The sequence below is a fragment of the Gymnoscopelus microlampas genome (assembly GCF_963454915.1).
Source record: "Gymnoscopelus microlampas genome assembly, chromosome: 3".
NCBI classification, from domain to species: Eukaryota; Metazoa; Chordata; class Actinopteri; order Myctophiformes; family Myctophidae; genus Gymnoscopelus; species Gymnoscopelus microlampas.
The window spans coordinates 20,927,382-20,954,729 of NC_139940.1; the positions used below are offsets into that span (position 1 = coordinate 20,927,382).

The 27,348-nt window shown below is 42.0% G+C and overlaps 1 protein-coding gene across 5 annotated transcripts in view; it reads left to right on the top strand.

Moving 5' to 3' along the window:
- The window catches only part of ago3a (argonaute RISC catalytic component 3a), a 49,618-nt gene that overhangs the window by 17,035 nt on the left and 5,235 nt on the right, over window positions 1-27,348 (top strand). The window contains exons 2-17 of one of the 5 annotated variants that reach the window (XM_084053515.1): window positions 5,125-5,299; window positions 6,400-6,520; window positions 7,091-7,299; window positions 8,526-8,662; window positions 11,002-11,136; window positions 11,313-11,415; window positions 12,124-12,271; window positions 13,103-13,222; window positions 15,503-15,646; window positions 16,887-17,020; window positions 18,578-18,762; window positions 19,459-19,618; window positions 21,813-21,903; window positions 22,478-22,672; window positions 24,476-24,610; window positions 25,590-25,691. In XM_084053515.1, the coding sequence (XP_083909641.1) occupies window positions 5,125-5,299; window positions 6,400-6,520; window positions 7,091-7,299; window positions 8,526-8,662; window positions 11,002-11,136; window positions 11,313-11,415; window positions 12,124-12,271; window positions 13,103-13,222; window positions 15,503-15,646; window positions 16,887-17,020; window positions 18,578-18,762; window positions 19,459-19,618; window positions 21,813-21,903; window positions 22,478-22,672; window positions 24,476-24,610; window positions 25,590-25,691 (2,294 nt within the window). The remainder of the gene's footprint in view (window positions 1-5,124; window positions 5,300-6,399; window positions 6,521-7,090; window positions 7,300-8,525; window positions 8,663-11,001; window positions 11,137-11,312; window positions 11,416-12,123; window positions 12,272-13,102; window positions 13,223-15,502; window positions 15,647-16,886; window positions 17,021-18,577; window positions 18,763-19,458; window positions 19,619-21,812; window positions 21,904-22,477; window positions 22,673-24,475; window positions 24,611-25,589; window positions 25,692-27,348) is intronic. The other 4 variants (XM_084053518.1, XM_084053517.1, XM_084053519.1 and 1 more) reach the window with 4 other exon arrangements.

Sequence of the window (27,348 nt, forward strand, 5' to 3'; positions counted from 1 at the left end):
TGTCGCAAAGCCACACTCTTGTCTCTGGTCCCATACTTGGAAGAGGCCAGCCTCTGAAGGAGGTCTGTACAGAGGACAGGTGGGGATTATGTGTTCGGCAGTCTGCTCAGGCTCGCCACACTCGCATACTGCGCTGTCTGCCAGGGCCCCACTCCTTCATGGATGCTTTGAAGCGACCAACCTCTGTACGGAGGCGGTTCAGCAGGGTCCAATGCCGGCGTGGTAGATGTTCTCCTTCGACTCCATCTCCCGGGTCTTGGATGTGATGGTGCAGACGTGTAGGGCTCGGCCGACTCCCATTCCTGCTTCCAGGAAGTTGCTAGCCATGCCCTTGTAGACAGGTCCTCAGGGATGGAACAAAGCAATCTCTTGTGCTGTCCTGTTGTAGGGGTGACGGGACTTGAGTCTGCTTGGGGACGCTGCCTTAGTTGTTGTATCGTGCAGGATATGCCAGTCATGTTCCTTGGCTTTCCTTGCGAGTGCAAGGGTAACGGGCCTCTCGTCGGAGGCCGGCCGGGGCAATTCCAGCTAGGACTGGCAGGTATGACACAGGGGTGGGCTTCAAGCAGCCAGTTAAGATCCGAAGGGCATTGTTGATGACAGGATCAACCTTCTTCACATGTGGGCTTCTACTCCAGACTTTTTGTCTGTTCTCAAATATTGTGATATATTTGATATTGTTGTCCATATCAACCAGCCCTACGTTAGGCTAAACCACATCTCACACACTTCAGTTTGATATCCCACTGGAAAGGACCATAAGTGTATATGTGCATATACAAAAGGAGATAACTGTGGCTGGAATTCCACACACGCCTCTGTCTCTCTCTCCTTCTGCTGTCCTTACATTCCAGCAGGTTTCTTTCAAACATCAAGACCAGCCTTCACCCCGTTGCGCCCCCTCTGCGCCGTAGGCCCACCGGAACGCGAAGGCGGGGAGCAGGGCAAAAAAGCTTGCACTTCGTTAAGCGTGACCATAAATAAACACGAGTCACTCATGCCACACAGGCTCATAGCATTCTGCCGTGACCTGAAAGAAGGGATCTCTGTTATGCAGTGGTGTCAAGTAACTAAGTACATTTACTCAAGTACTGTACAATTTTGAGTTTGTTTTTACTTTACTGGAGTATTTCCAATTTGCAGTTCTTTAACTTCTACTCCACTACATCTCAGAGATAAATATTGTACTTTTACTCCACTACAATTATTTGAAAACTTTAGTTACTAGTTACTTTGTAGATTTTGATTATCATCACAAAACTTACATTAACCACTTCAGTTCAGCCCTATATACATTTCGGTCAATTGAAAATAGACGATCTACAAGCTCACAATGCGTTGCGATGCGACGCATTGTGAGCTTGTAGATCTGCTATTTTTAAGATATTTTTATACATTTGAAAATGTGTGAAATGGGACATTCTGCATAATGAGTACTTTCTGCATTTGGTACTTTAAGTACAATTTTATACCAATACTTTTGTACTTTTACTAAAGTGATTTTTTTATTACAGACTTATTATTATTTCTACATTAGTAGTATTGATACTTTTACTCAAGTCCAAAATGTGACTACTTTTTCCACTACTGCTGTTATGTACTGTTAAAGGTGTTTTTCTTTTTTCATGTGTATTTTTTTAAAATTACCCCCTCTCCACCGGGGCCCTAAAACCTCACCATCACCCACGCATGTGAGCCTGTGAGTCAATACTGGTGATGAATCACTCTCAACACTGACTCTCATTTATCAATGACACATTTGGGCAGTTTCTTCTTTTGGTGGAGACCGGAGAGCACTGAGCCAAGGGGAAACTTGTGTCTGTGTGTGTGGGGGTAGGCGTAAGGGAGTGTATTCAAAACCAAAAGAATTAAAGTGTCACTGAGAGTGCAACAAACAAATCGACTGAAATGCCTGGTATCTGAGCTTTGGTTTCAGATGGCTGTTGCATAAGAATAGCAGAACGTCTGATAGCATCTCCAGTTCAAACCAAACAGTGCGTTCACACGCACACACACACACACACACACACACACACACACACACACACACACACACACACACACACACACACACACACACACACACACACACACACACACACACACACACACACACACACACACACACACACACAGACACACACAGTCACCCAGTGAAAGCGTTTTTGTTTCCTCAAGTATGATGCAAATACACGGCAAGCGTCAGTCAGCATACCAAAAATAGCACTGAGATGAGTGTGTGTGTGGCACAAATGTTGGGACGGAACAGCGTCTCTGGATCAAACTGACTCATGTCTAAAACATTCTGTGGTCAGTGTGTGTGTGTGTGTGTGTGTGTGTGTGTGTGTGTGTGTGTGTGTGTGTGTGTGTGTGCACATGCAGATGTGTATGTGAGTGATGCACTGCCACACACAGCACGTGTCAGTGTTTACTCTCGTCGCACATGACCACTTAGTTGTTTGTTTGGTTGCTTGCTTTTACGTATGTCTTATTATAAGCTGCTAGTTAGAATAATACATGTAAAGAATAAGTCAATCATTTAAGAAAGAGTCATTTAATATGAATGATAAAGGTCATTCTAGAAAGCTTTTATTTATTTTTTGATTGATTGTCTTTTATTAACAAGTGAATATGAAATGCATATACATGGACATATATTTGTACATTATCTGTCAAAATGATAAAACACTACAAGCTTGAGAGCTTATTTTCCATTGTGGTCCATTGAACTGAGTGCACACATCAAACAATAAACTGAGTTCAATGTTGTGCAAAACAACAAACTGAGTACACATCAAACAGTAATGGTTAATAATGGTTGTTTTTGATCAACTCATTTGATCATCCCAAAAGCCCTATTTGATCACCTGGTAGATCAAAAAGGGTGCTTGCCAACCCCTGCTCTAAATGGTAGGCAGCTCAGTATATTCTCTTGACCCATTAGGACCGGGAAAGCATCCGTTTCATATTTTAGATTTCATTGGCTATTCAAAAATAGCAGATATACAAGCTCATAGCACGGCACTTGCAGATTTGCATTTTTTTTTTAATCGTGAAAATACGTACAAATCTTTGAATATATATATATATATATATATATATATATTTTTATTTTTTTTGAGGTGGGGGTCCGTGGCCAAATACATATAATGTTGGGGGTCCTTGACATGAAGAAGTGTGAGAACCACTGATATATAGCAACAAGTAAAAAAAAAAAAAAAGATTTAGAAGACATTTGTAGAATAGAAAGATTTGAGTTAAAATGTTTCGCTTTAAAAAAAAATATATATATATATTCAAAGATTTTCACTTTACTGTTATCCTTTACCAGGTGGCAACCTACCTTGCTAGGTTGTGGTTAGCATTGCACGTCACATTACAAACGGCCAAATAAATGAAATCGTGCCTGAAGGAAAATACTGGCAGGCTATGCAATCTATATGTGTCCCTAACACACTCATTTGTTTTTGTGGCTGTGTAATCATTAATGTTTGCATGCTGCCAAGTTATACTGAACTGGAAGTGGTTTCCATATTGAATAAAAGGAGTCCTGTGCCAAAATGACTTTTTCTATCAATTACTCACCCCTTGGAGACTTGAATTCATGGAGATGTTTTTAGTTTCTGTCGTATTCCTGAGCTATTTGATGACCAGGTCATTAGTCAACAGGAGACTCAGTAGTAGACTCTTTGAGTCTCCGCTGGTCATAGAATTATTGGCTTAGGAAATGCCACAAAAAAAAAAAAAAATCCCCATGAATTCAAGGCTTTATGGGGCATGTAATTGATAGAAAATAAGTAATGTTTTGGGTGAACTACTCCTTTTTAAGCCTTATTGTAAAATCGAGAAAATAGCCTGTTTATGTGCCACATTTTTGGAAAAACAAACAAATTAGTTGAGTATTATTTCTGCCTGTCATGTAAAAACATAAGGACACCAGGTTAAGAGTTGTTAAATGTCAGCCATCATGGTAAATGGTGCATTCATACAGTGCCTTTATCCAAAGCGCTTTATAGTGTGCATTACATTCACACGCCGATGGCAGAGGAAACCATAACATGCAGAGCAGGCACCAACCTGCTCACCAGGAGGAGGTTTACTGTAGGTGTTCAGTGTCTTGCTCAAGGACACTTGGACAGTAACACAGCGGAGGGGGAGCCCGGGCGGGGATCGAAAACCGGGAACCTTTCTGATTCCCACGCGGCCGCTCTACCTCCTGAGCCACTGATGCGTTCTGTTGTGTGCAGTACAGCCCACTCCAAGACTCTGCTATGTACATCTTTAACCCAGGGGTCTTCAACGTTTTCAGCCCAAGGACCCCCTAGCTGAGAGAGAGATGAAGCAGGGACCCCCGACTCTATATTGTATAAAATTGTGTTTCAGATTAAATTAAATGATCTGCTATTTTCGGCTAATGTTCCCCTCGGAAAAGGAATTTTAGGGTTCAAGTGGTTAATGTAAAAAAAACTAAATCCTATCACACAAAGATTTGGCGGACCCCCTATAGTAGCTCTGAGGACCCCCTAGGGGTCCTGGACCCCCTGTTGAAGACCCCTACTTTAACCAGTCCGGGAACGCATATCTGTCATTTTGCATTTATTTGGCTTCTAGAAGCAAATCTTTGCTTCTGGGGGTCCCTGGAAGAAAACATTTTGAGATGGGGGTGTAAATCCTAACAGCTTTTTGAAAAAAAACCTATGTTACTATATCAGTGTTTCTCAAACTTTTTCATGTGAAGGACCCCCCAAATGATATGTATTTGGCCGCAGCCCCCCCCTATCTCAAAATATTTTGTTCAAGGGACCCCCAGAAGCAAAGATTTGAGTCACAAATGTTCCCCTTTAAAAAAAAATATGTATATTCAAAAATTTCCAACACTTAAAAATATAGCAGATATACAAGCTCATAGCGCAGAAAGTATAAAATAATGGTTATAGCTAAAATCTAAAATGACACGTGTTCCCGGATTTAATGGGTTAAGCAAACTATGGTTAACAGGATGTTATGCTTAAGTGGCAAAGATAGATCAGACCTGCTGCAATAACATTATTCTCTTCTGTCTTGCTATCATTCTTTTTCTTACCCCCCCCCCCCCCCCTCTCCCCACCTCCCTTTCTCTACTCCCAGGAGCCGTTGGGGCCCAGTCCCTGTTCACCGTGCCTCGACGGCCTGGCTATGGCACCATGGGGAAGCCCATCAAGCTGCTGGCCAACTGCTTCCAGGTGGAGATCCCCAAGATGGATGTCTACCTCTATGAGGTGGACATCAAACCGGAGAAGTGCCCACGACGAGTCAACAGGTACAGTGTGCCCACTTTACACATGGTGTAGTGTAGCGATGGGTCAGAATGATCAAATATTCGAATAATCGATTTTAGGATAAAAATCTAATATTAAAAAAATATGATTAAATATTTGTTTTGGTTGAATATTCGAATAATCCTTATTAATAGAATTAAAGTAATCAAATTTCATTTTGGTCACTTTTACACATCCCTAGTATAGTGTTACAGTGTGTCCACTTTACACATGGTATAGTGTTACAATGAGCCCACTTTAAACATGGTATAGTGCTAGTGTGTCCACTTTACACATGATGTAGACTACACCATGTGTAAAGGCCTAAGTGAACACACTGAAACTCACTTTACACATGGTGTAACAGTGTGTCTGTGCTTGCTTGATTTAGATTCTTGATTCTGTTGTTGCTTCTTGCTTTATTTTTTGCTGTTCACAGTGAGAGGAGTTTTATAAACCTCTTACTCACCTGGACAGATGGCTGATTTAATTTAGTTCTCATCTTACTGTTTTCATTATTATATTTGATCACCATTCTTTCTGGGTTGTTATTGCACAAATAATTCTAAGCTAATAGCATCTCTATTGTATCTTCATCTTGGCCGTTATATTTTGGGTTTTGTATTGTGAGATATCACTACTGTCTTCAAAAAACATACAGTAGTTCTTGGAGTAACAGCCTTATTTTCCGGTTAATGACCATGCTGAAGAGATTTAGCAGGGCGGAGGAAAATTGCGTTTGCCTATAAGGAACCAAATAAACTTGAAAAAATTAAATACTTAAATGTGACCTGAGGTTTTGCACAACGGGAGCACCGGGGACCCCCAGGGGTCCTTGGGGGGGGTCCCCAGCAAAAAAATAATACAGCATCACATTCTTTTTAACCACTTATGTTAGCAATCTCAAAAATGTTTTGGAAAATGTTAAATCATTTTGAATTTTTCTCTTCTGGGGGTCCCCTAGCGTTTTCAGATGGCTGGTCTGCGGCCAAATACATATCAATTTGGGGGTTCTTGACATGAAAAAGTTTGAGAAGCACTAGTTTAGACATTTCCATTGAACTGTAAATGAAGGGGTTTGCTTGTTTTGCTTGTTGTACAGGGAGGTGGTGGACTCCATGGTGCAGCACTTCAAGGTGACCATCTTCGGGGATCGCAGGCCAGTCTACGATGGGAAGAGGAGTCTGTACACAGCCAACCCACTGCCCGTGGCTCCCGCCGGGGTGAGGAGGCAACACACACACACTTGTTTCTACTGCCAACACCCGAAAAACCCGAAAACCATTTGGTTTGATACCACATGATATGTTGACCCTGTTTGTTAATCCATTAAGACCGGGAACGCATCTGTGTAACCACTTTAACCATTATTTTATACCTTGGGCTATTCAAAAATAGCAGATCTACAAGCTCGTAGCGCGGCACTGAGTGCAGCGCTAGGAGCTTGTAGAAGAGAAAATCGTGAAAAATTTAGCAAATCTTTGAATATATACATTTTTAACTCAAATCTTTGCTTCTGGGGATTCTACAAATGTCTTCTAGATCCCAACAGTTTGAAAAATATATATTTTGTTCCAGGGACCCCCCCCCCCCACCCCCCCCCAGAAGGAAAGTTTTTTGTTAAAAGTGTATGTTTCAAAAATAGCAGATCTACTAGCTCATAGCGCAGCACCAAGTAATTTAGTTTACTTTCCAATGACAAATATCACATACTTGCATACACACACATTGCATAATATGACGCTTGTACCATCTTTGGCATGTCACCAATCTTTTGTCCTCTCCCCCTTCAGGTGGACCTGGATGTTACTCTTCCAGGTGAGGGCGGGAAGGATAGGCCCTTTAAAGTCAGCATCAAGTTTGTGTCTCTGGTCAGCTGGCACATGCTGCACGAGGTGCTGACCGGCCGCAGCATGCCTGAGCCCCTGGAGCTGGACAAGCCAATCAGCACCAACCCTGTGCATGCTGTGGACGTGGTGTTACGACACCTACCCTCCATGAAGTGAGTCACTGATGTCTCCGCAGAGCTTTTATGCTGCAAATACAGTAGCTCTCAGAGTTATTTTTGACTGTCTGTCATTGTCACCTGTGAATGATGTTCACTGTGTTCAAAACAAAAATAATAATCGTTCAAGAGTGTCATACAAAAGTAGTGAAAATAGCTGATCTACAAGCTCACAATGTGATGCGTAGCTTGTTCAGTAGATCTGCTATTTTTATTGTAAGGAACGGTTTTGGACATACAAGGTTTCCACCCGACAGCAACATTTTGAAATGTGTTGGAAGTGGAGCCCAGCTTGCCAGATAGAAACCCTGAAACATGACGAAGATTTACTGTTTCCGGAACACCATCTTGGCCATTTTGATCAGTCACCCCTCACTTCCTACATGTAGGCCTACTGTCCTAATATGCACTTAAAGGGAAATATAGTACTGTCTGTGTAGTGTGTATTTATTTGTACGTTCTTCTGACCCGCCTCTTGTCAACAGCTGTTAAAACTACAGACATGGGAAGCCAGTAGTTTAACACACACTGTGTGTGCTTTGATCTTTCTGATACCACGGGCAATATTTGTTTTTTCGTACGACCCACACCAAATATCAATACTGCAATCCCTGTGGAAATCAAATGTGTCTTAAATATGATCCCATTGCATGCTGTACCTGAACCCCACAATATCACGCCAGAGTCCGAGCCAATATCAGAGGCCCTTTTAATGAAAATCTGTTGTGCCATTATTAAAAAGTGGGCATTATCGACAGATTTCATTTGACTCTTATTTGCCATGTGCCTAGAGGGCCAGGGTGCATTGGCATCATGATAGATTGTCCGGCCCGGGATTCACACGGAGAGGCCCATGGTCGTATGCACCATTATTAATGTGGCTCCTGTACCGAGCGATAAGATGTCGATAAAGCCAGGCGAGCGACGTCGCCGCCATCTCATTTCATTGAGGCGTTTCCAGGATGTATTGAACTGTGGCTAGATGTGACACTCTACAAACTGCCATTGACCCACATTATCAATTCAGGTTGTGTCAACTAATACTAATTCCCCATTTCCTGCCCCCTCATCCCATGATCCTTCATACTATACATTTAATGCTGATCATCTTCGCTCTTGTTTTGACCTCTTATCTTCCCCCGATGCCCTTTCCTTTTTCAATCTATTTCACCCTCTCCTCCACCCATCTGTCCCCCCTATCCCTTTCGTCTCTCTCCACTCAGGTACACTCCAGTGGGTCGATCCTTCTTCTCTGCTCCAGAGGGCTATGACCATCCCCTGGGCGGTGGCAGGGAGGTGTGGTTTGGCTTCCACCAGTCTGTGCGGCCGGCCATGTGGAAGATGATGCTCAACATTGATGGTGAGGATCAGACTTGTCCTGTCCTGTCCCCAGCGCTGTATTGAATGAAAACTGAATGCATTTGGTTGTGTGAAAAGAAGAGGGAAAGCAGGCAATCAGATATATATGAACAATTTCACAGTTATAATGCCATGTGTATCTCTTTAACCGATTCAAACCGGGAAAGCATCTGTGTAACCACTTAAACCATTATTTTATACTTTGGCTATTCAATAATAGCAGATATTCAAAGGCGTGGCCAATGCTGCTTGGCCACTCAAAACAGCCAAACAGCGTTGGCCACGCCTCCAGGTCTTAAGTTAAGTCATAAGACCTGGTACTTAAGGCACGCAAAATAGGGCCCATAGGGTAGTGTTAAGTGCAGACTATGGTCCTTTAAAACAATAGGCGCACCACCTTTTTAAATAAAACCCTATGCGAAATGAACAAAATACGACCACATACCGACCACTTTTAGAAGGTGCTAGTCAGAGTTTTGCCTTTTGTGGCGGAACGGAGCGCTTTTTAAAGTTGAAGTTTTGTTTTTTCAGAAATGCACCTATTATGTGGACCGCTTTTTATCACTGTCCAATCACGAGTTGGTGTTGTAGGGAGATAAACTGTGTTATCAGATTTTTTTTATTTTCATGATTTGTACTTTATTGCCTGTGTTATCTGATAAAGTAAGGGGTGGGTCATATCCTGATGGTGCTTGGGTACCAGTGTTATTTGCCATATTAAATATGCAAAGAAGATCCTTTAAATAACAAATAATACATAACTAACCTTTAAGAAATAACCGTTTCTAAATTGTGTTTGTTTCGAGACCGTCAACCAACACCATTAGTGACATTAGTGGTTTAAACATGTTAAAGAATGTGCCTTGCCTTCGGTTCTCTGCAGGTGGTTGTTGGAAAGCAAGTCCACAGAGAGTGTAGGAAATTGATTGTATGTGTGCATGCGTTAGTTAGAGGAACATGGAGGAAGGTGGGCTACTGGCTGAATAGGAACTGCCTAGGCGGTTGCTGTGGAGACAGAGGGCAGCGTGTGAGACTGGTGGGTGGTGCCAAGGTTAGCAGGGCAGCGACGCTGTTGGGGAGCGTTTAAAAAAAAAAAAGCTTTTGTTTTATACTCTGAGTGCTGTTTCTGTTTTAGTCCGTCTCTTTTTCTCTGTGTCTCGTTTTCCCGCCATCACTGCACCATAAAATCCGTTGGTCTCCCCCCACCCCAATTCAAACATTAACCAAGAGGCCCCAAAGTGTCTGAACATCTACAAATTATTCCTAACCCATCTTCAATTTGCCAGTGTGTGCTCAAGCAATGAAACCGGTCTCATGAGAAGGCCCCCGACTGGGAGCCAACGACGAAACTATTTGCGTTTCATTGCACACCTGTGCATGCCATCATCCACAAGCGGTGTCACTGATAATCAAAAGGGGATGTAGAAAAAAAAGGCTTTGATTAGTGAGGCGTGAGACCTTTGGGAGTTTAAGTTTACATCTCTGACTCATAGAGATCAACAAATGGTTGTCAAAACAAAACGTGAAACGTGGGCGAGGAAATAATTATGAGCGATATCGCTTCCTGATGGTAGTGAGACCTTTTGAAACAGGCTAGCAGTGTGTGTAGGTGTGTGAGAGCACTGTCATCACACATGCTGTCACAGATTGGTAGATTAGTAGTTATTAACAGCATCTCTCTCTCTCTCTCTCTCTGTCTGTCTGTCTGTCAGCACCTAAATAACAATAGCATTATAGCTACAGGACACATTCGTGCTTGCTTACCAAATCAATTCCTGTGTCTGTCTTCATTTGATATTCATGAAACACTTGAGAGGATCTGTGTAACTTTATTGAGTGGAGATTTCAGAATTTGTTGCTTGGCAAATTGCCATCTTGAACGTATGATGTTATGAATACGAAGCATTGGATCCATGTTTGCTCTCTCCTGCATGAATGCCAAGCAGAGCCGTATGTCCGGCCACTGGAGATGCCCCACTTCCTAGAATCTGAACCAATTCGTTTGCGTGACCTCAGACAAACATTATAAGCTAAAATACAAATTTGTTGAATCTCGTCATGCTAAAAGACTTGGTGTTTAATTAATTAAATGTGTTATTCTGCTTGCTAACATTTGGTTAACTAACATTTGGTTAGCTAGCTTTGGTTAGCTAACATTTGGGGCTAACTGTTTATTTGTTGCTTATGTTGTTGATGGATTGCTGAAGGAACTGTTGGTGGATCATAAGTGGTTGTATCCCATTACTTGATAAATAGTTGTTTAGAGTAGAACTGTTGTATTAAAGCTTGATCAAACTCCATGTTGTCGATGACCGTTGTCTTTTATCTTCTTGTCTGCAGTATCTGCCACCGCCTTCTATAAAGCCCAGCCAGTGATCCAGTTCATGTGTGAAGTACTGGACATCCACAACATAGATGAGCAGCCTCGCCCCCTTACCGACTCACACCGGGTCAAATTCACCAAAGAAATCAAGGGTGAGAGAAATGTTTCAAAAACACTGCCATGCTGATCGTTCATTTTGGCGTGATGATGGCACGTGTGTGTTTGTGTTTGTGTGTGTACTGTGTATATGCTTATGATGGCGCTTACGTGCGTTTGTGTACTCTGAACATGTGGCTCATGCTCACCCTCCCACATTACTCCAACCCAGTCTGTTACTCACCAGGTCTGAAGGTGGAGGTGACGCACTGTGGAACCATGCGGAGGAAGTACCGGGTGTGCAACGTGACCCGCCGGCCAGCCAGCCATCAGACGTGAGTCAGCGAGGGAAGGGGCCAGAGGAGGATGCTCTCTGTGTGTGTGTGTGGGGCTGCGTGAGCGTGTGTGTGGTGACTTGAGTGGGACAGGGTCTGATCACCAATTCACCAACAACACCACATAATGGCTGACTCATGCGATTGCCAAACCAGAAAACAGGCATTAGTCATCCTTTAGTGATGTTAACTTACTTAGCACCGCGAGCAACCAAGTATAAATCATGGGTAATTATTGCATGCAACTGCTTGTCTCTTTGCTGTGTCATATTTTAGGCAGGGCTAATTTGACACTATTATGATTTTTATTTATTTATTCATTGCAGACTATTTAATCACCACGCGGCCATCTCTACAGCTAAACCGGTGGTTCTGATAAAATCACAGTAAATCATATGTCTGTTTACCATATTGGTTGGGCCGTTGAGACTGTATATAAACAGTTATATTGTGAATGATAGCCTAGTGTTTGTTTTGTTTTCATTTTCATGTACCCATAGGGTCTAAATGCAAATGTCCCGCCTAAACATGCGTCCTCCTATCATGTCGTTTGTAAGGTTCTGCTCTATGCTCTTAGCAGACGGCAGTAAATAGTCTGTGCCATCTATGATATACATTATTTAAACAACATAAGGTGGATGAGCTGAACAGTTAATTCTTGATTCACTGTTTTATTTTTAAATATGTGTTCTGTTCTGTTGTGGACAGGTTCCCCCTGCAGTTGGAGAATGGTCAGACAGTAGAGCGCACTGTAGCTCAGTACTTCAGGGAGAAGTACAACTTGCAGCTGAAATACCCCCACCTGCCATGTCTACAGGTGGGACAGGAACAGAAGCACACCTACCTGCCCCTGGAGGTGAGGAAAAACAATGACCTCAAACTGTCCAATCCATGTAGAGCAGGGGTCTTCAACGGTTTTTCTTTTCAGGTTAAGGACCCCTTAGCTGAGAGACAGATGAAGCAGGGACCCCCACTACATACTGTATAAAATTGTGTTGCACATTCAACTTTTTCATTGATAGCTTCAAGTTCATAGTGACATGATACTGACATGACGACACTAGCATGATACTGACTATGATACTGACCATGGTACTGTCATGATACTGTCATCATACTGATGTTTTTTGTTTGTTTGTTTACACATCTTTTCTATGAATGTTGCATTCATGTTAATTTGCAGTTTACTTAATAAACTTGACATTTGGCTTTTTACTTGGTCTGCTCTTTTCCCCCTCTACACCAAACCTCTTTGACGAAAATAGCCGATCTACAAGCTCACAATGCTTCGTGCTGCGACCCGTTGTGAGCTTGTAGATTGGCTATTTTCAGTGGATGTTCCCCCCGTAATACATATGCTAGGCTTCAAGTGGTTCATGTAGAAAATAAAATAAAAACGTTCATATTACACAAAGATTTTGTGGCCCACCTTAAGTAACTCTGAGGCCCCCCTGTTGAAGACCCATGATGTGTAGAGTAACATCTGTGCTACTGTATGCTTTGTACTGGGTGGTTCCCAAGATGTTAATGTGCATAACGGTATGCACATGAAGCAGGGCAGTGCTAAAAACAGTCGAAACAAATGAATATGGGCTTAAATATACACATAGTCATGATTATATGTTGCATTTTAATACCTTATAAATAGTTATTACTTCTTAAAGATGTTGCCATTGTCTCCCTGCAGGTGTGTAACATTGTAGCAGGTCAGCGGTGCATCAAGAAGCTGACTGATAATCAGACCTCCACTATGATCAAAGCCACAGCTCGCTCTGCACCCGACAGGCAGGAGGAGATCAGCAGACTGGTGAGTGGTGGAGCCCCCAAGTGGACGGAGGCCTGCTTTAAGCCCTCATGGATGTAGTCATAGACTCGTCTCCAATTCCTCCAAATGTATTCCTCAAACATGATATCAAAATGTAGTAGGATTTACCTTATATTAAGCTGTATCTGTACTTTAGCTTAATTTTGAATGATCCAAAAAAATACTGCATGGAAAGGAGTGTGATTAATGTCTTACTTACTAATTCTTACTAGTAAGGGGGGGGGGGGTAGGATGCTTTGGAGTGTTAAGGTTAAGGCCAGTCCACACCAATGCAATTAGTCGCAACTCCTTGTAACAAAACCGTTACTACTTGCTGGATTTAGTATGCAGAACTAGTCACCTTCCGGCGTACTACACTCAAGCAGTGCAGCATTATTAACATGCCCAACTGAATGTTGACCCTACAAAGTAAATTAATTCCTGATCATTTATCCCTTTGTACATGAGCACATGTGTACATTTGTATACTCTAAATGAACACTGAGGATTTGACTGTATAGCCATGACAAATGAACACATTAGTATATGATGCTACTGCAGTATACAGTATGTCCTTCTTGTGGCGTTCGCCACTCGTGGTTACAGTACATCGTCAAACTGTTGTACTTGTACAGTAGTTACTTACTGCTCATCCTGCATTAGTGTCACAATTAAATGCCAGCACTGCTGTATTATGGATGCCAGTAGTTACCTGGCTCAGAAGATTGCCCTGGCCATAATGGATTTAATGTGTATGTGTATGAAGTCACTGCGCTGCTGTCTCTGCAGTGTGTTGTCCGGAGATGGACTGACACAGACAGTACATTGCCTCCAACCACCATCAGATTAGTGCTGTTTACTTATATCCAGGCCCTTGTCACCTTATTAAAACAGGCTCTCCTCACGTCTCCAACTCGGGAATGAAAAGACTGGGCCTGCTGTCAAGATAACGCGATAGAGACAGCACTGCGTCTGTGTTTTCATTTAGATGTGTGCTTCCTTGAACTTGATGGTATTGCAGAAAGTGGATGAGATGTGAAGGACAAAACATTGAGATAAGCTGCGTTAGAAATGAAATGAGCACAAAACCTTGCAGGCGGGCATGTGTGTTTCTACATCATGGGTTATCTCTCTTTTTCCCCATACTGTGTAATATGTTATGAAGATAGGTGATCAAAAAACAAGATCAAGCTGCGAGCAGCAATTAATGGGATCCAAGCACAATACACCAATGTGACTTGAGATTACTTTTTTTGTTATTTTGTCTGGCATTTCTGCCTTTGATGATAACACAGTGGAGATTGGCAGGAAACAAGAGAGTTGGGGAGTGACATGCAGCAAACGTCTGCCTGAAGATGACTTTTAGAAGATGATAATTGTGCAAAAATGCAAAGGGAATCGTTATTTGTTACTTACTACTTACTGCTATTATGACCAATGACATATGATAAAGTTATGTTGCTATTGCGCCATCTATTGGTGAAATTACACCAATTCTGCATGACACTTCAAAGCCATCCCTGCACAATTTGGTTAAGATGGCATGATGCATGAATGAGTTATGACAGTGTTGGTAAAATAGGCCCAACCCCCACAGCATTTGTTCAGATTTTGGAAGCCAAGTATAGCTAAAATGAATATATAGTATCAAATATAAAAAAGCTGTGGAAAGAGAAGGTGTACCAAACTTGGAGAGGGGTTGGACAAAATTATTTGGAAGAGCAGTGAAAAACCGGTTTGGACAAAATTCAAAATGGCAGAAAATCAAATATGGACATTCATATGCATCAGACTCAGAAGGAGACCATTAGAGAAAGATGTGTTAAGCAGATGAAACTTTTGAGCCCATCTGCCAAGTTTTCTAACTAACTATAGGTTCCAGAGAGCCAGATACTTTTGGGGTGGAAGACAAAAAAGAATCCCAACAAAAAACATTCCAAGAACAAGAACCGATCTACAAGCTATTTTCAAAAGATTTGTATACATTTGAAAACTTCTGAAATGGGACATTCTGCAGAATGAGTACTTTCTACTTTTGATACTTTAAGTACATTTTAATACCAATACTTTTGTACTTTTACTCAAGTCATTTTTTAATTCCGGACTTTTACTTGAAACAGAGTATTTCTACATTGCAGTATTGATACCTTTACTTAAGTAAAAAACTTGATTACTTTTTCCACCACGCACGCACACACACACACACGCACACACAGATTCCAACTCACAGTGTGGCCTCACTTTGATTTTTGCCTTCCTCCTCCTCTCCCCCGTCACCTCTAGGTTCGCAGTGCCAACTACGAGGCTGATCCCTTCGTGCAGGAGTTCCAGTTCAAGGTGCGCGACGAGATGGCCCACGTGACGGGCCGTGTGCTGCCCGCCCCCATGCTGCAATACGGCGGCAGGGTGAGCACAGAGCACTTTATGGTACCCTTCCTTTAAATCACGCCCATTCTCTCTGTTTGTCTTGTTTGACACGCTTCTCCTCTTCCTCCTCCGGCCCCACGCGGCCTCTCTCTCCACTCTCACTGAGGACACTAACACATGCAGGCTTTTGCTTTCTGTCTGGACTTGATGCAACCGTCTGTCCGTCCGTCTTGTGTGTCTGTTTGGTGCATTGTTATTGATGTGGTTGAGTCTCAAAAGTATAGCCTTGATTTATTTATTCATTTGATTCGGGCCTTAATTTGTTAGTCTTTTTTTCAAATGTATTTGGGGGATAAAAACAGATGGAAATTTGACTTTTTCATTTATCAGGGCAGTTTTGCCGGCTCGATTGCTTTTATACCTCTTCTTACACAAAAAAAGAGGTAGAAGACAAAATAAAACATTTACCAATAATCGTCTTGTGACTGATATCAAGTTCTTTTTCTGGAACTCAATCAAGAAGCAACTCATTGAGACTGAATCCACTGTGTGGATTAACATTCACTTCTTCAACTTATCTAGTTTGCGCAAACAATACAAAGAAAAACCCTCAGTGTTCATTTAACTCTGAGTGTAGAAATGTATGTACATCTGTACTCTCTGAGAGTTACAAATGCACTGTGTAAGGAGACACACCTTTTACTATTGGACTTCTAGGTGTGTGCTTTTCTATATCTAACTATTTATGACACTTTTGGCACTCTTTGAGTGTGCATATTCTTAACTGATTTTGAAACCATGCATCATACCAGCTTTGCATTTCAGTAATAAATACACATGTAAAACACATTTTAGGCATTGGCTAAAAAAGACAACATATATACATTGTTACAATAGTTAGTTTACCCACATACAATATGCATGTTAAATTTAGGTTTGCCGTGTTTATTTGTATGTGTGTAGCATCTGTATCAGTCATTTGTCTTATATATGTCTTATATTTGAGTGTGCATGTATAAAAATGAGTGCTTGAATGTATTGATGAGGACTGAAAGGTGTGTAATATTCTGCTAAAAGGTGCGTTTGTGTTTGTGTGTGTGTGTGTGTGTGTGTGTGTGTGCGTGTGTGTGTGTGTTTGCATGCGTGTCTGTGGGTCTGTGTAAGCACAATACAGTATGAGCGTGCGTGGATGGTACGAATGTGAACGTATGCATATAATATCATGCATAACACAGTATATATCAGTCATGCATGTTCCGGTGAGGCTTGGCAGCAGATCAACGGCATGCTGTTGTTTCAGAACCGCACCGTAGCCACGCCCAGCCATGGGGTGTGGGACATGAGGGGCAAACAGTTCCACACGGGCGTGGAGATCAAGATGTGGGCCATCGCCTGCTTCGCCACGCAGAGGCAGTGTCGGGAAGAGATCCTCAAGTGAGAACTACTCACTGATTCCGTTTTTTACAACCGCGTTTCTGTATAACATTGGTTCTCAAAGTGGGGTCCGGGGACCCCCAGGGGTCCTTGAGGGAGCACAAATGGACAAATGGAACCAAACGGACACCGTACGGGTCCATTTGAGTTAAATTGACATTGATTTTACAATATAAATTGGGGTCCCAGAGACCCAAATTCCTTTATATGGGGGTCCGTAATAATTGTCAATTTGGGAATCCTTGACATGAAAAGGTTTGAGAACCACTGCTGTATAACATTAGCGTCTGCCTCTCTCTCTCTCTCTCTCTCTCTCTCTCTCTCTCTCACTCTATCTCTCTCTCCATCTATTTATCTGTCATACATTTATTTTGGCTCATGCGATGCAACTATTATTTCAATGTTTCTTCTCTTTGTGTAAAGCATTTACTCTGCGGTTGTTGAGGGCGTCCCATAATCCTCAAAGTGTAGGGTCGTAAGAGAGAACACAAAAATAAAAACTCATTCTTTCATATACTGTATATTTTAGTATGTTGTGCATGAAGCCCAGTCCACACCAATAAGTTGCAATGTCGGTGCATGCCGGCTCATTGAGTCGCAAGTGATTCAACTTGTCTAATCGCAAGCACCAAGATGCAACTCATTTCTGAGCACAAACACGTTGCACACGCTAATTTGCCATAGTAACGTTATATTCTCTCTCTCTCTCTCTCTCTCTCTCTCCTCTCTCTCCTCTCTCCTCTCTTCTCCTCTCTCCCTCTCAGCGTGAGTCTCTTTTTTTCTTTCTTTTACCGCACACACCTGTGGGAAGAGAGAAATAGAGCAAGCGGATGGGAGAAAGGAAAGAGAGCATATCATTATTCCATATTTTTATGATATCACATTGTATACGATATATATATATATATTTATAATAGATTAATGGAAACGGTAAACTATCTCTGTTCCTTGCCTTGATGTGTCCGTCACCGACTGTCACTGTCCGGTTTATGGATGGCCCAGTCTGTTGTTTATATACCATAATGGCCGTTCATGCCTTGGCGCCTGGGTGTGGACTGTCCAGTTTGACATCATTGCAAACCACAGTTTTAGGATTCTATTGCAGGTGGTTGCAAGATGCAACTCGTTGCGTCACAACTTGTTGTTGACTTGATGTTGGCTCTGTTTAACATTTCATCCTAGCTGTGTATCTTTAGATGTTTGCCAATGCACCAATGGGATATACAGTACCGTTATCTAACTAGACATTTTTACTGGCTCGTTGCAGTATATTAAAGTCATGATGGCTTCTACAACACGTGTTTTCCCCCTTCTACACAGTTTAAAGGCTGAATGAAATAACTACTTAACACTAAGGGCCATTAAGAGAAACACTACCAAGTTAGCTGTAGCTCACAAGTATTGACCTGGTATTTTTGTGTATTTATTACTAACCCCCACGATCTTAAAATACCACAGAATGGCCTTTAAGGGTCTGGTTACTGCACATTACCTAAATGAGATACTATTCTTTACACGGTTCCATCTTCTCTTCCTCCTTGCACCGTATACGTATAGGGGTTTCACAGACCAGCTGCGTAAGATCTCTAAGGATGCTGGGATGCCGATCCAGGGCCAGCCATGTTTCTGTAAATATGCCCAGGGGGCCGACAGTGTGGAGCCCATGTTCAGACACCTGAAGAACACCTACTCTGGACTGCAGCTCATTATCGTCATCCTGCCGGGAAAGACTCCAGTCTACGGTAGGAACAGTATCTGAAAGCAGTTTTGTGTTTTGACTTGTGTTATATTTTTCTCCTTTTATTTATACTTTCTTCCTTTTTCGTTCACTCCCCCAAACTGTGTGTACTGGTGAAGTCTGTTTCATATCCTGATTCCTCAGCCACTATGCCTACTGGGTTTCACCACTTGTGAAATGCATGTCGTCATAGGCGAAGATTTACAAATGTTTTTCATACACTTTCAAAATCTTTCAAAAATAGACCAAATTTCTTTTTGCATGACACCGTTGGACAACAAATATCTCACTGAGTGCCATTAACGTGTTTCACGTGTTTTTACCGCTATGGCGCTGGGTGCCATTAACGTGTTTTTGAAAAAATAGTCGCTTCCTAAGCACTTTTTGTTTTCTGTGAAAAAAACTCTGGCACTTTTCAGAATCAATTCTGAAATAATTCTGGCAATCCTGGCACTCAGGGAGATATAAAAAAAAAAAAGGGCTTAAGTGATGCCTGTGCTTTTCTCAATCTCCATGCAAAGGACTAAACATTGATTCTCATGAAATACTTTGAACTTCCCTGACACTTTAAATGAGGAGATCCACAGTTGTGTATTGCCAGACACACTTAAAGGAACATCAGAGAGAGTACAAAATAAGCTATTCCTTGGGTACAGTTTCCTTGTCTCTTTAACCTAATTTTCTTCCTTCCTACTCACAGCGGAGGTGAAGCGTGTGGGAGACACCCTCCTGGGCATGGCCACCCAGTGCGTCCAGGTGAAGAATGTGGTGAAGACGTCCCCTCAGACCCTCTCCAACCTCTGCCTCAAAATCAATGTCAAGCTGGGAGGCATCAACAACATCCTGGTACCTCATCAACGGTCAGGGAAACCACTCTTCTCCTTCTCATCACTTCTCATCAGCGTTTCTACTAGGGCTGCAACTATCGATTTACTTTCTTGGCGATTATTCTATCGCTAACATTTTTTAATGAATCGACGCGTAAAGAATCCAATAGATCTTTTATAATTGACTAAAACTAGCCCTATTTTCTACATCATTGTACGACAGTGTTGTGCAAAAATACAGACAACACATCGCATTCGCGACACATTGTGAACTTGTAGATCTGCTATTTTCTGTATTTTTCAACCAGAATCATATTGTTGGCTAAGTACAGTGTTGTAGGTCAGTGCGTAGAGCATAGAGCTAACACTGCCCAGTGTTAGGTGACTACCACCCATGCTTAAGAAAGAAAATAAAAAACTGTACCTTGTGTTACTGTAGAGCTGTGGATCTCAAACATTTTCATGTCAAGGACTCCCAAATTGTTATTGGCTGTAGATCCCCATTTGAAATGAGTTTGTGACAGGGACCCCCATAAGAGAACATTTGTTAAGTCTTTGTTAGGTCTTAAGTTTTTAAACTTGTTCCATTTTTTGCTGGGGACCCCCCTGGAAACCCCTCAAGGACCCCTGCGGGTCCCCAGACCCCACCTTGAGAACCAGTGCTGTAGAGCGGTGGTTCTCAAAGTGGGATCCGGGAACCCCCAGGGGTCCTTGAGGGGGTTCCAGGGGGTCCCCAGATAAATGATGGATAGTTAGGAACTAAATGGACCCATGTGGCTGTAACTCAGAGATGGTGGTCGATGGTCTAATGCAGGGGTTCTCAAAATGGGGTCCGGGGACCCCCAGGACCCTATATGCATCAGCTATTTTCTAAATATCTTGACATTCTTTGAAAACGTTTGAATATCTTTTGTCATTTTTAACACCACAGATCTTGTATGGGGTTCTTGGCACAAAATCTTTTCCGATGGGGGTCCGCGGCCAAATACACATTCATTTAGGGGTCCTTGACATTAAAAAGTTTGAGAACCAGTGCTGTAGAGCACGGGTTCCCAAAGTTGGGGTCGCGGGACACTGACGGTGGGGTCGCAAAATTATTTGGGGTCATTAAAAAAACAAACAAACAAAAAAAAAAATTACAAATAGTTCATTTTACCATTTTAATACATTACAAATGCGCACCGAACGTGCAAGTTTATGTGCATAAATTACCTCCAGGGTTAGGTGGGGTCACGAGTCAATGGCCGCATTATTTTGGGGTCGCTGGCTGAAAAGTTTGGGAACCCATGCTGTAGAGTGCCTTGGATAAGTCAGAGCTGTCATGATGACAAATGTACAGGGAAAACTGTTGCGCCCTTCTTTGTCCTTTGTTCAGGGTTGACTGCAGGTGCTGGTCTCAAAAACATAAAGGAAAACTGGCAGAAAAAGACTCGCTCGCTGCATAAAATATTAAGGAAAACTCCTTAGACAGAGACTTAAGAAAATAGTATTTCTTTTATTTTTATATGCTCATAAAGTGCTCTGTGCTCATAGTGTGTGGTGAATGAAATTAGCAAACGTTTCGGTCCTGGGACCTTCGTCAGTGCTATAGCATTCGAGACTCGAGACTAAGGTCTCGAGTCTATTTCTGCCAGTTTTCCATGATAACAAATGTACCATAAGTGTGCAGGGGTTTTGTAGGTGACATTGGTGCAGGTGCAATTCGATATGTTGACGATCTACAGTGAAAAATAAGTGCAAGTACAAGGTCAACAGGACCTCATATAGGGTGCCAGGGGACAATCTAGTATACCGTTGCTGTCGGGGGGAAATCTCGTACTCCATATTTCATCTTTTTGTGTTTTTTTCCCCATAAATTAATGCCCTATTTTATACTTTGTCGTATGACAGTGTTGTGTGAAAATAGCCGATCTACAAGCTCACAACACGATGCGATGCGTTGTGAGCTTGAAGATCTGTTACTTTGACCATTTTTTTAATAAATGTCGAAAGTTTTCATCTATAATCATATGCCCAAAATAGGAAAGCCAGCATGAAAGTGGTTAAAAGTCTGCCTGTGGGTTTAATGAATATTTAACGAATGAAAAATATGGACAAAAGCTTGTCAATAGCTACTGTACATTGGAACACAGGTTTTTTTTCGTACACTTTTTCTTTCAGTGAAGATATGTAAAATAAATAAACAACTATAATATTGTTTGTACTGACTGTGTGTCCCGTCTCACAGGCCGTCAGTGTTCCAGCAGCCAGTTATCTTCCTCGGGGCAGACGTCACACATCCCCCTGCAGGAGACGGGAAGAAGCCCTCTATCGCAGCCGTAAGTTTCAGCTTCCCTTTTTTTACCCTCCCTCCTTATCTGCCAGTATATACATTTTTCTTTCTAAAAAAAGTGCAGTGCAGTGTAGGGGATTTTGTGAGCAGCATCTTGAAGTGAGTGGTTAGCTTTCGCGTCGTCACAATCATTCTTGCTCCCTCACAACTCTTTGATGCACTCTCTGCCTTCTACACACTACACTGTCTGTCCCTATCTCTCTCATCGTAATTTCACTCTCTAGTCTCTACCCCACGGTTCCTTGAGGGGATTCCAGCAAATGTATTAATACAGCATCAACATTTGTTTAACCAATTTTTATTCTTTGGGTATTCAAAAAATAGCCCATCTACAAGCTCACAATGCGTCGCATCACGACACACTGCTATTTTCGAAACGTAATAGTTTTGTTGGGGGGGGATTTAAAAAAAGATTTAACGCCACAAAAACTTCTCTTATGGGGGTCCCGGGCACAAAATCTTTACAAAATGGGGGTCTGCGGCCTAACACAATTTGGTCAATTTGGTAGTCCTTGACATGAAAATGTTTGAGACGCACTGCTCTACCCGCTGTCCTCCAGGTGGTAGGCAGCATGGATGCCCACCCCAGCAGGTACTGTGCCACAGTGAGGGTCCAGAGGCCCAGACAGGAGGTGATCCAGGACCTTGCTTCGATGGTGCGTGAGCTGCTGATCCAGTTCTACAAGTCGACCCGCTATAAGCCCACCAGGATCATCTTCTACAGGGACGGAGTGTCGGAAGGCCAGTTCAGACAGGTCAGCATTTGGCCCTGAGTGACCCTGTCCCTAAGCTCCCTAAGATGATGGTTGCATACCCAATTGTCCACAGATGAAAACGTGTCCCGTGACCTCACCAAGTGTCCATTTCAAGTTAAAATGCTGCGTACTCTATTACACCTGTACAGCCAGTTAACTCATATTATCATCAGTTCCATATCCTCATATTTTGGTGAACAGTCTGTCCCCAATAAAGGCCTGGCTTTACATAGCTAACCCTGAAATTAAGAATTAACATCTGTACAGATACTGTAGAATTAAATATTGATACAGGTGACTACCTGATTGTAGTATATTAAACAACAGCATGACTAGAATCTTGAGCCTTTCATTATCTTTGCCAGTAGATTGCATCTGTGTGTGCGTGCGTGCGTATCCACATCTAATCTTGCATACTACTTGGCTGATCAGTGTCATATTTCCTGTGCAGTCTGTCAGCAGGCCAAGGATCTCTTTTTTTTTTTTAATCATTCAACTACAGTACTGTATGTAATTATTTTTGTATTTATAATCGCAGAGAGATTGCACCTCTCTAGGCTATGAGATAAGTGTCCTGTCTGACTATGGACCAGCATTAGCCAATCGCAGCCAACCTCCAATCTTAAGTCATTACAAAGGTTTTGGCATTCATGTTCGACTGTTTTACAATTTGTCCTGTTTGCTGAACTTGTCCCAGGTGTGAGGCAACAACAGTGTATGAGGGAGAGAGTAGAGACAGAGACGATGTATAACTGGTAATCACATGCTGTGTTACTCTTTCATGGCTGTCTTTGGGAATTTAACTGCATACATTATTGTTAAGACATGCCGCCTGGCAGAGTTCTGCGCTCTACTCAGTACACCTCTCTAGTTTTGGCAAGGTTTATGGCTGTATGCCTCATTTGGTAAATGGTAAAATGGTGCATTCTCTGTATATAGCACCTGTCTCCAAAGCACTTTACAATTTGCATTACATTTACCCATTCACACACATCATGGTGGAGGAAACCATGCAAGGCACCAACCTGCTCATAGGGTGCAGTTAGGAGTTCAGTGTAATAATAGTAATAATAATAGATTTTATTTGTAACGCAGGGAAAAAATTATCTTGCTCATCGACACTTTCACACGCAGCCAGGAAGATAACTTCACATAACACACATTGAGGTCTTGCATTACGAGGCCTAGTTTTAACTGTTAATAAACAGCGGTGATTTATGTTTGGACATTGATGATTGATTTCGGCATGTCACCCATTTCAATTTATGTAACACCGCCAGAATAGAAGCGAGGAGGCAGAAATGTTAGTATTGGAATCTGGCTTATGTCTGTTGTTTGTTGTATGTTTTCTTTTGGTTAATTGCCTGAAATAAGGTCTGTGTTTAACACAGGCTTAAGGAATTGTCACGTTTTGTTCAACGACATAAAATGCATTAGTAAATACATTAGTAAATACATAAGTAAATAAATACCCCACTTTTGAAAACTTTTATGTTTCTTTCAAAAAAAGACAAGTAGCTAAATGACACTACAGACGTTGTCGAGGACATAAGAGTCAGACCCCATCATGCTGAACACACAAGCATTGACTTTTGTTTAGATACCAACTAAGGAATGTCTTCTGACTAAAGAAATACGTCATCCTGGACCACTCTATTGTGGAGATGTACAGAAAAAAACCCTGTTCTTCTGGAATCTAGTGTGCCTTAAAAAAGTTTTTCTTGTATTATTCTTTTCTTTGAAGCCAATCATGGTATGTGTAATAAACATATAAATGTACTGTATTCATCTCTTCATCTCCAGGTGCTGTATTATGAGCTGCTGGCCATCCGTGAGGCCTGTATCGCCCTGGAGAAGGAATATCAGCCAGGTATCACCTACATCGTTGTGCAGAAACGCCACCATACACGCCTCTTCTGTGCCGACCGAAACGAGAGGGTAACCTACACACACAAACAAACTAACACAGAGTACCGGTATGTCAAATGCCACAAAAATGGTAGCCTGGAATCCAGACTGGTTCGCTCCGTTCAGCAAACTTTTTATTTTATTTTTTACTTTGCTTTCTGGCCTCCAGAACAGTTCCCTTTTGTCACCTGTTACGTAGGCATGTCATTGCTGATTGGATAGTGCTCAACGAATCACAGAAAGAAGGGACTTCCCTTCTTTCTGTGGTTTGAATTTTGCATTGGAAGGCTCCGATCCGCCCTGCTCACAGACCAATCAGAATCCTTGGCCCTTGGCGCCTGGGCGTCCGAGACCGTCCCTTGCACATGGGAAGCTTACCAGACTGAGAAGCCAAGTGAGAAAAAAAAAGTCAGCTGAACAGAGCAAATCAGTCTGGATTCCAGGCTAGGGAAATGGCCCCCATTGAGGTTAGGGCACTGTTCCCTACTAGCACTTTAATGGTTGGAAATGGGCCTCCTTAATTACCCTTCCTGTCAGTGGGTCTGATCTCCACCCCATCCCCTGTAATTATATTCGATTAAAGCATTAGGGCCCAATGCAAACCCAGAGCTCTGGAGTGGCACTTAAGGTCCCCGCAGCAAGACTCCCCTTAGTTAACAACCTCATTTACAGTGCAGGCTCTCACAAACAGTGGGCCAAACCACTCACTAGAGAATTAGGCTTTTAATTGGTTGATTGGGAAGTAGTCACTAAGCTGACGCCAGGACATGTCAATCAAACATAGTTCCATTTATGAAGATGTCAGCGTTACTACAGCAACCACTAAACAATTAGTTCATTTACAGACATGATTAAATGGACCAGTCTCCTGGCTTTATGTTAATTTTACTCTTCCAGTTATATTCAGTTTGATACAGAGAATTGTGAAAATTCATTGGAAAGGGGCCAGTGTTGAAAAGAAATTGAAACCCTGATTTTAACGCACAGTCCTCCTCTTCCTCTCTGTCAGGTCGGACGTAGTGGAAACATTCCTGCCGGCACCACCGTTGACACGGACATCACGCACCCCTACGAGTTTGACTTTTACCTCTGCAGTCACGCTGGAATACAGGTACCGGCGTAGAGCCATGCACCATCTGCTCTCCCTAGCCCGTCTACCTAATCTGCAATGCAGTGTGCATCACTGAAATCCAATTAAAAGCCGCCAGAAAGACTGCAGGCTCTGTGCTTTTGTGGAGCAATGCATTCTAGTTGACAAATGGTGTTAAAAATACCGTTAAAAAATGTAAGACATGAGTTGAGAAAGGCAGAAAAATGTCTGGGAGAAATTTCATTAAAAGCAGTATTTATTTACTTTGTTATTTTTGTATTGATGGTGGATTGATTATTGATTGAATACTTTATTTGCAAGATTGTTAATAGTTAAGGTAGTATAGTCAAAGGTTATGCTAAAAGGATAACACAAAAAGCCCCAGGTCCAATGTACTCAATTAGTAAGACTACTTACAGTACATACTATACTAGCCTGGCATGGCCAGACTAATATCACTGCGTAGATATTAGTCTGGAATCTCTGTGTGGAACCTGCATTTCTGAGGGGCAAATTAAAAGAAATGCCTACTGGGCCCTGATTGGTCCCTCACAACTTCGGAGGGAGAGAAATCCAATCTCTATTGAGAGGGGCCAGACCTAATCTGCCACGGGCGTTTTTTTTTTGCAATGGCAGATTCATCTGGAACCAGGCTAATACTATACAATACATATCAGTAAAAGCTCAGTAGTAGCAAAAGGTATATTTACAGAAAAAGGAGGGATGGGGGCAGCGGATGCTACTACCATTTTGTTTTTTATTACCTGAACTTACTTAATTACTTGCATACTGTAAAGACTTATATTAGAGGAACCCTCACATTCTCTTTTGATGAAAGACTGTTGTTGTATGTAGCCTAATGCCTAGTACCTTTTATGTAGCTTTTAGTCAGAGAGCATGACATTGATGGACTGCGGTTTCTGAATCTCTCCGTTCTCGTGTCTTAAGTAGGAATCTCAATTATTCTGATTTCAGGATTCACGCCTGACCTACTCGCCACAGTTCCAACATCTCCTATTAGAAAGTACCTAGAGGTCCCTAGTCAATGTGTAACACGCCAGAATAAAAGGAGGCGTACCAGCCAATGTAAAGACAATAGAGACCAAACAGCTTCTTTGTGCTTCTGCAACTGTTACATCAGTGGTTCCCAAACGGTGTGCTGTCTGCCGTGAGACAAGTCTAGGTGTGCCTTTGGAATTTATGAGAACCACAGATTATTATTGCAATTTACACTATACAAACAGTTATAATATTTGTAATGACTATATCAGTATTTTGCTGATATTTGTCCAATACAGAGGCAATTCTTTATACTAAAATATATATATATTTTAACCAATTTAACCTTGTGTCCCTGTTTTGATCATGGCCAATATTTTAAATGTATTTTATTATTATTATTATTATTATTATTTTTTTTTAAGATGGCTAAAATAGTGAAAATTTCTCACAATGCGTCACGGCATGTCTGTTATTTTTGCTATGAATACTCAAGGTGTGCCTTGAGATTTTTACTTGCCCATTGGTGTGCTTTGGCTTGGGCACACAATATTTTAAAACCACTATATTATCTTAGCCCTCGTTTGTGCTGGAACCAAAACACAGAGTAGAACACAGTTGGTCTGAGGCAATCTGGTAACCCCATAGGCAAAAAAAAGAGGAAAATAGGGGTTTACTG